Source organism: Myotis yumanensis, unplaced genomic scaffold (assembly GCF_028538775.1).
Source record: "Myotis yumanensis isolate MYYU_CA2020_CCGP unplaced genomic scaffold, mMyoYum1.0.hap1 SCAF_14, whole genome shotgun sequence".
NCBI lineage: Eukaryota > Metazoa > Chordata > Mammalia > Chiroptera > Vespertilionidae > Myotis > Myotis yumanensis.
Genome location: NW_027223765.1, coordinates 6,639,195 through 6,652,246, shown reverse-complemented (window position 1 = coordinate 6,652,246; position 13,052 = coordinate 6,639,195). Strand labels below are relative to the sequence as shown.

The window sequence follows — 13,052 nt, the reverse complement described above, 5'->3', positions numbered from 1 at the left end:
GCTTTCAGTGTCATATGTAAGAAATATTTGCCTTACCCAAGTTTATAAAGGCTTTTTTCTATTTTTCCTTCCTGTTTTTATAGTTTAAAGTTTTACATTTAGATCTATCATCTGTTTTGAATTAAATTTTGTACAGGGTGTGAGGTATGGACCTAAGTTCCTCCCCCCTTCCCTTTTTAAATGGATCACCTATTGTAGCACCATTTTTTGAAAGCATGGTTCCTTCTCTTCTGAATTGTCTTTGCACCATTGTCACAAATCAGTTGTCCCTGTCTGTGTGGGCCTAGCACTAGATCCTGTTTTGTTGCACTGATCTATTTGTCTATTTTGATGCCATGAACACACTGCCTTAATTGAAGCCATGTAGTGTCAGTGATCCTACTTTGGTTTTTGCCAAAGTTGTTTAGGCCATTTTAGGTCCTTTGCATTTCCATGCGAATTTTAGAATCATTTTGTCTATTACTACAAAGCACATTCTAGGATTTTGTATTGAATCTATAGATCAGTTTTGGAATAACTGACATTGTAACTATTTAGAGAGTCTTTTGACTCGTGAACATTGTAAATGTATTCATTTATTTAGATCTTAATTTCTTTTAGCAGTGTTTTATTCATTTAGATCTTAATTTCTTTTACTGTTTAGGTCTTTTATATGTTTTCTCAGATTTATGTCTAAATATTTCATGTTTTTGATGCTCTAATAAATAGTAAATTCCTAATTTTCATTGATGGTATACAGAAATATAATTAATTTTTGTATTTTGATCTTTTAGCCTGCAAACTTGCACAACTCACTTATTAGTTCTAGTGACATTTGTAGATTCCATAGGCTTTTGTAACATTGACAAAGCCTTTTACGTCTTTTCCCATTTTGGATGCATTTTCTTTTTCTTGACTTATTGCATGGGCTAGTGGCTGGGGATAGTGTGCTTTTCTGTTCCAGACTTTAATTTGATCCATGTGTAGATTCCTTGACAGCTGCAAAGACTAACGTTTGCCATCTCTCCTGATTCACCTTGCCATGTAGCTGCCTCTGACCCGGGTCAGTGCTACCTGCACGCTGTCCCTCTGGTGAAGCTGTTCTGGGAAAGAACAGGACTAAGCCATGTAATATAGGGCATGTCCTGTATACACAGGACGCCTGGCAACCTTAGTCACCATTATTTTTGTTGTTAAATGAATCTGTTCCAAAGGTCCCCCACAGGTCTAGGTCCTAGGAAGGAGGGGGCAGGTGGAAACAGAGACATAGAAGCATAGGACAGACTGACAAATTTCAGAGGGAAGATGCCTGGGTAAGTGGGTAGAGATTAAGCAAAGAGCTTACATGTATAACCCATGGACACAGACAATAGTGTGGTGAAGGCCTGGGAGGAGGTGTGGGTGGAGGGGGTTAATGGGGGAAAAAAGGGTGACATTGTAATACTTTCATCAATAAAGTTAAATATAAAAATAAAAAGGCAGGTGGGGACCATGGTTTTCCTAAGGGCTGCTCAGCCTAGGACCCAAGCAGGATCCTTGGCTTAGGCCCCTAAGAGATGACAAACAGGAGCCATCCCCCCACACCTGCACAGCCCAGGTGACCCACGGAGTAACCGCGGCCGACAGCCTGTGGGGCAGTCCGTCACCTGCGGCCCCACTGGGCCTAGAGGCTGAGGTCTGAGCGCAGCGAGGCTGTATCCGAGCCGCGACACCCCAGTCCCAACCCTGCAACAAGAGTCGCAGCTGCCAGGGGCCCCTCGACCCCCACCAGCGAGGGGCGGCGAAGGCAGGGACCCGCCCCCAGCCCCACCCCTTCCGCGGCCGGCCCAGTCACGTGGGGGCGGGCGCCAGGACCACCGAGACGGGCGGCCTCCGGCGGCCTAGAGGGGCGCTGGGCGCACGCGCTCGCTTCCGCGTCGGCGTTTAGCCGCCAGCTTTTCGCGGTTCGGCGAGGAGGCGTGTGCGTCCCAGCGAGTTCTCCGTGCCAGGTCCGCCCGGTGCCGGTCTCCTCACTTTCCCTGGCGCCCCGAGCTCGGTCCCGTTGGTGGCTCGCGCCTCCCTGACCCGGGTCCGGGCCTCGCGGACGCCGCCGAGGGGTCTGCGCGGCCTCCGGAGCCCGGGCCAGCCCCTGCCCGCCGCAGCGCGACCCTCTTTTCCACCCCAACAGCCCCCGGCGCCCGCTGCTGAGTGTCCGTGTCGGGGTCCCTGCTTCCCTGACGTTTCTGTGTTCGGGGTCTCGGCCAGCATCACCCCCTAGAACGCCGTTTTACTCTTTATCCGCAGCCAAGCACCCTGTCCCGCCTTTCCACAGGCACCGTTTGTGGGTCCATGTCATGGTCCCTGCAAGAGCTGCTTTGGGGTTTTAGGTGACTCTAGGGGCTCGCCTCGTCTCGGATCTCACCGCCCGCCGTGCGGGGCTCCGCAGCCCTGGGACTGGGCGGGCCTGGCTGAGGTCCAGGCGAGCACTGCATGCGGAGATGGGGGCGACCAGCCGGAGGGGCCTGTAGAGCCTCCTGCCCGTGCTGCCGCGGGGGGTGCAGACCTGAGCTCCCGCACTCACGGCTCGTCTTCTCTTAGCTTCTAAGGTTCTTGCTTTTCCACACCCAGAAGACAGTGCCCGAAGCCAGGGACACCAGCCATGCGCCAAACAACTGGGCCTCAGGTGAGCCGAGCTTCCTTTCCGTCTGTTAAAAAAATCACATTAGCGCCCGGCCGGTGTGGCTCAGTGGTTGAGCGCGGGCCTTATGAACCAGGAGGTCAGGCTCCAGGAGGTCACGGTTGGATTCCCGATGAGAGCCCTGCCCGGGTTGTGGACTTGATCCCTGGTGGGGGACGAGCAGGAGGCAGCCCATCAATGATTCTCTCTCATCCTTGATGTTTCTGCCTCTCGCTCCCTCTCCCTTCTCTCTGAAATCAATACAAATTTATTTTTTTTAAAAAAATCACAGTAGCTCTCAGTTGATCAGGAAAGGACCAAGAAGGCCTAAGGTGGCCAGGCTCTGGTTTTCTCTTTGAGTAAATACTCGGGGGAGGAAATGAGACTTTTGTGTATAGAGAGGGATGCATTTGGATGTGTAGGTTTAAGTGTAAAAGGGGGACCCAAGCCTAGAAATTCTCCTCCACTGTGGAAATCTAGATCATGTTCTACAAAGAAAAGTCACCTGCTGAGGTCAGAGAAATTCTTCATTGAAGAGATTGCCCCACAAATAGGAGACGTATCCCAGAGAGACCAGCATTGTTCCTCCCATACGCACTTTCCAAATGCTGAGTGCATAGTGTTGAATAATGCAGACAAGTTCCCTTTTCTCATTAGCCAAATGGACAGTCTGCAAACAGATACACAAGATAACATAATTACATGTTGCGAAAGCACAATGCTTCTCAAGAGTGTGGTCCACTGGCAGTGTGGGCATCACCTGGGAGCTCATTAGAATTGCAGAGTCTTGGGCCCCATCCTAGACTCCATCAGACTGGGCAGGAGGATAGCGGGCCGGGCATCTGCTGTGAAAGCCCTTCAGGGGGTTTTTATATACCTTCTCAAATTTGAGACACCTCAAGGAAGCTACCTCTCCAGGGGAGGTCTCCTAGAGGTAGGATCTCATGTCAAGGATGCGATAGAAACGGTCTTGGCAACTGCAGAAGAGAGAACTTTCCAGAGAGAAGTTCAGCAAATGCAAACCCCCTGTAGGGGGTCGGGGTGGGGGTGAGGGAAGCTGGGTGTACTTTAGAAATGGGGAAGTCAGAGAAAGTTGTTCAGTGTGAGATGGGGGATATAGGCACATGTCTGGTAGGTCACTATGAAGACTTTGATTTCTACTCTGGGTTCACTGGGAAAGCACTAAAGAATTTTAAAAAGGGGAGGTGACATGGTTAGATTTATCTATTTAAAAGGTTTTCCGTGGTGGTGAGTTGTTTGTGGAAGGGTATTGGTCAGTTGCATGTTGTAGATCAGGTAAAAGATTAAGTATTGTCTTTTTTTTTTTTTTAATATATTTTATTGATTTTTTACAGAGAGGAAGGGAGAGAGATAGAGAGTTAGAAACATCGATGAGAGAGAAACATCAATCAGCTGTCTCCTGCACATCTACGGGGGATGTGCCCGCAACCCAGGTACATGCCCTTGACTGGACTCGAACCTGGGACCTTTCAGTCCGCAGGCCGACGCTCTATCCACTGAGCCAAACCAGTTTCGGCAAGTATTGTCTTTTTCATTTGTAATTAGACTTCATTTTTTAGAGAAGTTTTAGTTTCATAGCAAAATTGAGCAGAAAAAGCAGATCCCATGCCCTTCCTGCCTCCACACATGCATACCCTCCCCCATTATCATTGTCCCCCATCAGAGTGGTACATTAGTTAAAATTGATGAACCTACATTGAAGCATCATAATCATCCAGAGTCCATAGTTTGCATTAGGGTTCACTTTTTTTGTTTTGTTATTTTTTAAAAATACATTTTTATTGATTTCAGAAAGGAAGGGAAAGGGAGAGAAAGATAGAAACATTAATGATGAGAGAATCATTGATTGGCTGCCTCCTGCAAGCCGCCTACTGGGGATGAGGCCCGGAACCCCGGCATATACCCTGACCAGGAATCGTACTGTGACCTCCTGGTTCATAGGTTGATGCTTAACCATTTGGCCACACCTGCTGAGCAGGTTCATTCTTGGTGTTTTACATTTTATGGGTTATAAATGTATGTGACATGTATCCGCCATTATAGCATCATACAGAGTGTTTTCATAGTCCTAAAAATTCTTTGGGCTCTACTTATTCATCCCTCCCTCCCTGGAAACCATTGATCTTTTCAACTATTGACATTGTTTTGCCTTTTTCAGAATGCCAGATAGTTGGAATTATATTGTATAGGCTTTTCAGATTGGTTTCTTTCACTTAGTCATATTCATTTAAGGTTCCTCTATGACTTTTCACGGCTTCATAGCTTATTTCATTTTAGTGTTGAGTAATAAATATTCCCTCGTCTGGATGTACCACAGTTTGTTTTAGACACTTACCTACTAAGGACATTGTGGTTGCTTCCAGGTTTTGGCAATTATGAGTAAAGCTGCTGTAAACTTCTGTGTGCAGGTTTTTGTGTGGACATAAACTTTCAGCTCATTTGGGAAGATACCACGGACGTGATTGCTGGATCATATGGTAAGAGTGTGTTTAGTTTTGTAAGAAACTGCCAAACTGTCTTCCAAAGTGGCTGTACCATTTTGCACCCCCACCAGCAATGAGAGAGTTCCTCTTCCACTCTTCCAGCATTTTTTTTTTTTTATTTATTTTTTTATTTTTTTTAAATATATTTTATTGATTTTTTACAGAGAGGAAGGGAGAGAGATAGAGAGTTAGAAATATTGATGAGAGAGAAACATTGATCAGCTGCCTCCTGCACACCTCCTACTGGGGATGTGCCCACAACCCAGGTACATGCCCTTGACCGGAATCGAACCCGGGACCTTTCAGTCCACAGGCCGACGCTCTATCCACTGAGCCAAACCGGTTTCGGCCACTCTTCCAGCATTTGGTTGTCAGTGTTCTGTTCTAGATTTGGCTATTCCGATAGATGTGTATCTCACTGTTTTAATTTGCATTTCCCAGATGACATATGATATTAAACATCTTATCATAAACTTATTTGCCATCTGTGTGTTTTTTAAAAAAATAATATTTTTATTGATTTAAGAGAGGAAAGGAGAGAGATAGGAACATCAGTGGATCTGTGCCCAGAGACAGGGCACTGCCAACCTTGTTTGAATACAGGTGGTTCAGAGAAGAGACTGGAACAGGCAGGTTGTGGGTTTTCTTCAACAGAGCTAGCTTTTTGATAAAGTAAGAAGGTATGAAAAGAAATTTGCAAAATGCTGGAAAAACTTTAAAAAAAAATTTTTTTTATTGATTTCAGAGAGTAAGGGAGAGGGAGAGAGAGAGAGAAACATCAATGATGAGAGAGAATCACCCATCAGCTGCCTCGTGCACGACCCCTTTGGGGGAATCGAGCCCACCACCTGAGCACATATGCCCTTGACCGGCCTCGAACCCGGAACCCTTCAGTCCGCAGGCTGATGCACTATCCACTGAGCCAAACCAGCTAGGGCTGTGCGTGCGTACTTTAGATGGGCGGAGACGGGGTGAGTGGCAGCTACCTGTAATGGTTAGTGTATAGAAAATAAGGTGACCAGATTATGGAGTACTTGAGATAGGAGGTGCCAGAGGGACAGATCCACAGGGGTTGATGCAGTTACCAGGCAGAGAGCCCCAGATGCCAGGCTATGAGATTAGGATGACTTAGAGCTGAGCAGATGGGAGTGCGTTGGGGTTCCATGTTTGAAGTGGAATGACTGGCTAAGGCGATCTTGATAGAGCAGACCTTCCACGGGGCTCAGAGTTGGGGACCTGCAGTTCAGGCTGCCACCTTCTGCCCCTCACTCAGAGCTTGAGCAGGAACCTGTTGTTTCAGGAGTCCGTGACCTTTGAGGACGTGGCTGTGTACTTCACCCAGAATCAGTGGGCCAGCCTGGACCCTGTGCAAAGGGCCCTGTACAGGGACGTGATGCTGGAGAACTATGCAAATGTGGCCGCCCTGGGTAGGTCCCTCTCATTGGCTCTTCGTGATAGTTTGACATCTTTCTCAGATATTTGGGGGGACCCTAGTAGCCCTTGGGTTTGATGACTCTGCAGGGGAGCTCTGCAGTCCCAGCCTTTGGAGATGCTGGGTGGGGAGATCCTGGTGCCCTTTGGTTTTGAAACCGGACTTCTTTACACCTCAGGGAGGAGTGAGATTCTGGGCACTGAGTGGAAGGACTTCCTGGTGCCCTAGGTGACCTGTTCCTCCATCCTTCCCTTGTCCTGGGGTTGTGGGTCCTCCTCTCTGAGGAGAGTCTCCCAGGATATCAGTGCATATATCCTTCCTGAGGGGCTTTCCTTTCTAATAGCCAGGGCAAGGTTGGAATTTCCTTGGAGCACGGCTGTCTCCCTGTCATTCCTTTTAGGGCCCATGCACTTTAAGCCCATCCTCAGACCTTGGCTGGCTCCCTTGGTCTCCGAGGCGGTCCATTTCTCTCCCCTCCCAACTAGCCCATTAGGAGCTGGGCCTAGAGAGATCTCAGGAAGAGGTCTGGACGTCTCCCTCAACTTGTCTGTCTTTTTTTCTTACTGAAGTGGCATTTCCAGCCCCCAAGCCTGATCTGATCTCCCAGCTGGAGAGAGGGAGCGCACCCTGGGGCCCCGATCCTTGGGAAGCAGAGGTTTTGCGAGGCATCTGTCCAGGTGAGTAAGAGAATACAGCAGTTTCTGGCTTGGCCTTCCCGGTTTACTGGAAATGTTTCTTCTGCAGCAGAAGACAAAGCTCCCTGTTGTCCATCAGGCAGTAGTCGGTGCACTCTGACCTCCACTGAGTTCCAGCCCCGAGCCCAGAGAGACCAGTCCCCGGAGTGCGTGGCCACACTGTCTGCACACACATGTGGCCGTGCTCCTGCTGAAAGCTGTGACCCAGGAGCTCCTGAACCACTTTCTTTCTCTCCTGTGGAAATATTTAATTTCATGCCAGTTTTCATGGCAGCAGAGGAGTAGGGTTTTTGCCATATTTTAAGGAAAATTTGATTCTGTGGGTCAAACTGATTTCTTTATGCCACAGCTATGGGTTTTATTTTAATTTGCCTTTATTGGTGCAGTTTAAAGATTCCTATGCCATAATATTTGGGTTTACATTGTATTTGTCCTATTTGGGGTTGCATAGGAGAAGGCAAGGCACATTCCCCCCACCATGGCACCCAGCACATACACATAGCCTCTAATTTCCCCGAGACTGCTTCCCAGTCCTGGGAGCTTTTCATTACTTGGTTTTCTTTTCTTTCGAAAGAAGGTTTCAGGCCTCACTTCTCACACATACTGTGATTTTGTAAGTAATGGTTCGTTTAGTAATGATGCCACTATGGCATCTCCAACTTCTGTTCCAGCTGACTTTCTGGAGGAATCTTTTATCTCAGGATATTACGTGGAACATTCAAAAATGGAATTATTAGGCCATTATTCAGAATTCAGAATTTGGGTGGTTTCCTGGCCTATGGGGGCGGGGGGGCATTATGATCTGTTGTTTGCTCACTTGTGTTCCCAGCCTGCTCCGCCTCGTCATGCTAGAGCTGACCTCAGAGCAGTCTCACTGGTCTTTTTCCTCTTCCGAGTCTCTCTCTCTAAAAAATTTTCCATTTCTGCTGATCCCTCTTATCTGTCCTTTTTCTTTTCTCTGTCCCCGCTCATGCCTTCTTTCCTTCCCGTTTTTTTTATTTTTTTATTTTTACTGATTTTTTTTTAATCCTCACCCAAGGCTATTTTTCCATTGATTTTTAAAAAATATATTTTTATTGATTTCAGAGAGGAACGGAGAGGGGAGAGAGAGATAGAGACATCAATGATGAGAGAGAATCATTGACTGGCTGCCTCCTGCATGCCCCCTAATGGGCAACCCTGGCATGTGCCCTTGACCAGAATGGAACTTGGGACCCTTCAGTCCACAGGCTGACACTCTGTCCACTGAGCCAAACCAGCAAGAGCCCATTTATTTTTAGAGAGTGGAAGTAAGAGGGAAAGACAGAAATGTTGATGTGAGAGAAACACATTGGTTGGTTGCCTTCTCTATGAGCCCCAACCAGGACCCAGGCCAGGGAGGAGCCTGCAACCAAGTTATGTGCCCTTGACCAGAATCAAATCAGGGATCCTTTGGTCCTCAGGCCGATGCTCTATCCACTGAGCCAAACCGGCTAGGGCTCCCTCTCATTCTTGAAGTTCTCATTCTGCCCATTTCACCTGCCTTAGTGCCCCCCACCCCCAACTCCAGCCTTCCCTACAGGAGGCACATCCTGTTTCCAATGTCATTACAGTTGTATTTTACTACTTTTCTTTTTCTCTCTTGTCCTCCTCTATGGATGCTAATAGCCATTTCATGGGTATATTTTTAAAAAATCGCCTCCTACAAGAGAGAATTAGGACCCCTGGATTCTGCTTTCTGTCCAGCTCAGTAATTTGGAGTGCTCATGGTTGCTTTGGTCAGGTGACGAGTCCTGGATCAAGGATGAAGAGCCTGCCGTAAAGCAGGAAGCCTCCGGAGAAACAGAGCGGCTCAGAGTGCCGGGAGGTGGAATCAGAAATGTTTCTCAGCGCCTTGAATTTAAAAGCAAGGCCACATGGCCCACTTTCAGCCTGAATCCGAATCTGATACTTCGAGGGGGAATGAAGTTCTATGAGTGCAAAGAATGTGGGAAAATCTTCAGGTACAACTCAAGGCTCATTCGGCATCAGATGAGCCACACCAGGGAGAAGCCCTTCAAATGTAAGGAATGTAGCAAAGCTTTCAAGTCCAGCTATGACTGCATTATACACGAGAAGAATCACATTGGGGAAGGGCCCTATGAATGCAAGGAGTGTGGCAAAGGTTTGAGTTCCAACACAGCCTTGACTCAGCATCAGAGGATCCACACAGGGGAGAAGCCCTACAAGTGCAAGGAGTGCGGCAAGGCCTTCCGCAGGAATGCAGCCTACCTTCAGCATCAGCGCTTACACACAGGGGAGAAAATCTATAAGTGCAAGGAATGCTGGAGAGCCTTTGGTTGTAGGTCACTTTTCATTGTCCACCAGAGAACTCATACTGGGGAGAAGCCCTACCAGTGTAAGGAGTGTGGCAAGGCGTTCACACAGAAGGTAGCCTCCATTCAGCACCAGAGGGTGCACACTGGAGAGAGGCCTTATGAGTGTAAGGTGTGTGGGAAAGCCTTCAGATGGTACAGCAGTTTTGTTCAGCATCAGAAATTGCACCCCGTGGAGAAAAAGCCCGTCCTGGCGAGTCCCCAGTGCCCCTCTTCAGCCTTGTCGCCGGGTCCTCTCCAGAGCCTGTGCTTGGCTCCTGCTGTGGCCACACCCTCGCTGACCTTCCCGCAGGCTGTGCTCCTTCCTACCTCTGGGCCTTTGTTCGTGCTGCTGCCCACATCTGGAATGCCTTCGCCACCTGTCCAAATAGTGCAGGTCTTCCCGGGCCTTGCTCCCACTGTCAAGCCTTCCCCGGTTCATCTCGCCTCTCGTGAGCTTTATCTTGCCACGCCCATGGCGCTCACAGCCAGCAAATCTCCAACCTAATTGGAGTTTCATTTGTATTTTTTTCTTCACCTGACATGTGTTTCAGCTGTTTCAGCACACACTGCATTGTAATCTATATATTTAAAGATTGTGTTTATATAGTATGTTGTCTTTTCTTCGGGGGATGGAAATGCTTGATCTTTGCCTTGGCCCCTTTCTGGCTTGAATAGTAATGGCTGTATCTGTGGGGGTGCTGGTCGGACACTGGGGTGTTAGAGAAGTTTGGGAGAGCACATCCCTGTGTTAGGCCATTAGAGAGAAGCAACCTGAGAGAAATGGAGGAGAGTAGAGAATTGTAGTAAATTTGCAACAACAGACTTTAGAAATGAGTGTAGATTGTTGAGAATAGCTCGAGATGGTGTAGTAACGCAGTTGAAGTTGCATTGTCCTTGGCTCGGATCATTGAGGATCTCATACATCTATGCCAAAGCTCGTGTGAGATAACCAGTTTGATTCTCTGCCTTCCCCCAAACCAGTGTCCGTGGTGGAGAGACTGAGAAGCAGGCTGGCAGAGACCTCCAGGGGACATCAGCAGACCCGAATCTAAAGTGTTAACTGTTCCCTAGAGACAAAGCTATTCTAAGATAAAGTGGTGCTTCCCTAACAATAGTGAGATTCACCACAGTGGATGCCACATTGGTGGGACCACTTATTCATTCTCTTAAAAATATTGGGTATCTACTGTGTTCCAGGCACCGTAGGAAAACCAGGGAAATGATGGCGGACGTCTTCACCCTCCTGAATCTTACAGTTATTTGGGGAAGGAAGTGGGACAGATACTTTAACAGATTATTCAAATGTGAAGGAAATGTGTGGGGTGTTGTGCGAGAATCCAGGAAAAAGGAGGGCCTGAGGGAACAGCAAAGGTCCTGGAGTAGGAAGACACATGGCTCATCTCAGATGCTAAAGGAAACCCAATCTGGCGGGGTGATAAGTGAGGGATGGAGAAAATAGTACAGTGGGGCCTTGACTTACGAGTGTCCCGACTAACGAGTTTTTCGAGATACGAGCCGTCTCTCGGCCGATTTTTTGCTTTGAGTTGCGAGCTAAAATTCGAGTTACGAGCCAGCTTCAGATACCCCACCGCTAGTTGGCGCAGCGAACGTCACAGTGAACGCCACAACATCAGCCCAGCATCACGTGTCTCACTCGTTCACTTTTTGATTTGACATACGAGTAATTTGAGTTACGAGCTCCGTCACGGAACGAATTAAACTCGTAAGTCAAGGCCCCACTGTATAACCCAGTTGTTTTACTAGCACAACTCACTCACTCATTACACAGAGATTCTTCAAGGTCCACCCTAAAGCAAATAAATGTGGCCCAAATATTTTACCCAAGCATTTTATTTTGAAATTGTTAAACTTGTAGAAAAGTTGAAAGAATGGTACAATGAATAACTGTATACCTTCCCTATATATTAAACAACTGTTAGCATTGTTTTCACATTTGCATCTTCTATCTTCGTACGTACATATAGTTTCCTAACTCATTCCAAAGTAAGTTGCAGGCATCATACACTTCGCCCCTGCCTTCTTCAGCTGTATCTCCTGAGAATTTAAGGCAATCCTCCCACATAATCACAATAGCACTCTCACACCCAAGAAAATGTACCACAATGTGGGGGTACCATCTCATTTACAGTCCCTTAAAAAATCTGATTTCCTCCGTACCTTTTCTAAAGCTGATTTTTCCCCCCAATCCAAGATCCAATGAAGGTTTCCTATGGATTTGGTTGTTACATCTCTTCTAGAACAGTCCCCTGATTAAAAACAAAATGATACTGACTTTTTAAAAGTTGCTTTACATATACTGAGGTATATTTTACATGTAAATGATTCTCCCGTTTCAGGTATACAATTCAATGATTTTTTTAGTAACATTAAACATGACCATAAATCAGTAAGGTCCCTCCTGCCCAAGCAACCACTAATCTACTTCCTGTCTCCATAAATCTTTTTATGAACAGTTCCTATTTTTTATTAAAAAAATTTTTAAAAATTGATTTTAGAGAGGAAGGAAGAGGGAGAGAGAGAGATAGATCAAGATAAGAATCGTTGATCAGTTGCCTCCTGTATGCCCCCTACTGGGGATTGAACCCACAACCCAGGCATGTGCCCTGACCGGGCCAGTGACCTCCTGGTTCATAGGTTGATGCTCAACCACTGGGCCACACTGTCTGGACAACAGTTTCTATTTTTAAAAAGTGCTTTTGGGCTTTCTAGTTACAATATGATGTCCATGCTTAGCTGTTACTTCCCAGCCCTGGCCCTGGAATCAACCATTTCTCCAAGGAGTCCTGATGTGGGACATGGTACTTAGAAACCAAGAGCTGGGGACCAGATGTGCTATCTTGAACATGCGTGGCCCGAGGCTGGGATTTGCACATGTCAGCTAGTTCAGGGCTGGGGGGCTGTTGGACATTGACCTGGCTTTCATGTGAAAATGCAAAATGAATGATCAGATGGATCTCTGCGATCTTGGTGCTAAAATATGACAAGAGGCATTGATTTCTGGTTCTTATTTGAACTTGTCGCCATTGTGTGTGTGTGTGTGTGTGTGTCTGTGTGTGTGTGTAAGAAAAGAGTAAATAATCTATGATTGGCTGCCATGTCTAATTCATTCGATTTCCAAATAATTGACAGAGTGCCTGAATGTTGAAAGCTTCAATAAGTGCTTTTTAAATAAATTACCAAAGCATCTTTGTATAAATAGTTATTGCCTTCATCATAATTCATATATACCTCACCTCCTCAAATAATTCAATTTGTTTCTATTGAGATGTAGTTTAATGTCACCAGAGGGCTAAGCAATATAGAGAGTCATGAGCTATAAATTGTAAAAGAGGCCTTATTATGTATTAAAATACATCATAATATCTGTGGATCTTTGTTTATAAATTGAAGAAGTTATTGTCATAATTACAGGATTACAACAAAAGTGAT

At 46.6% G+C, this 13,052-nt stretch overlaps 1 protein-coding gene across 1 annotated transcript; it reads left to right on the top strand.

Moving 5' to 3' along the window:
- Positions 1-1,908: 1,908 nt before the first annotated feature.
- Positions 1,909-12,796, top strand: ZNF621 (zinc finger protein 621). The gene is made up of 6 exons (XM_070391546.1): positions 1,909-1,967; positions 2,557-2,641; positions 5,065-5,133; positions 6,440-6,566; positions 7,141-7,248; positions 9,029-12,796. The coding sequence occupies exons 3-6, from the start codon at positions 5,131-5,133 to the stop codon at positions 10,105-10,107; spliced, it is 1,317 nt and encodes a 438-aa protein (XP_070247647.1). The 5' UTR covers positions 1,909-1,967; positions 2,557-2,641; positions 5,065-5,130; the 3' UTR covers positions 10,108-12,796.
- The last annotated feature ends 256 nt before the right edge of the window (positions 12,797-13,052 follow it).

What these genes read in the sequence shown, in the direction of transcription:
- ZNF621 (XM_070391546.1), top strand. An exon ending in TGCAAATGTGGCCGCCCTGG is followed by an intron (nt 6,567 to 7,140) that starts GTAGGTCCCTCT and finishes TTCTTACTGAAG; the next exon opens with TGGCATTTCCAGCCCCCAAG. An exon ending in TTTGCGAGGCATCTGTCCAG is followed by an intron (nt 7,249 to 9,028) that starts GTGAGTAAGAGA and finishes TGCTTTGGTCAG; the next exon opens with GTGACGAGTCCTGGATCAAG.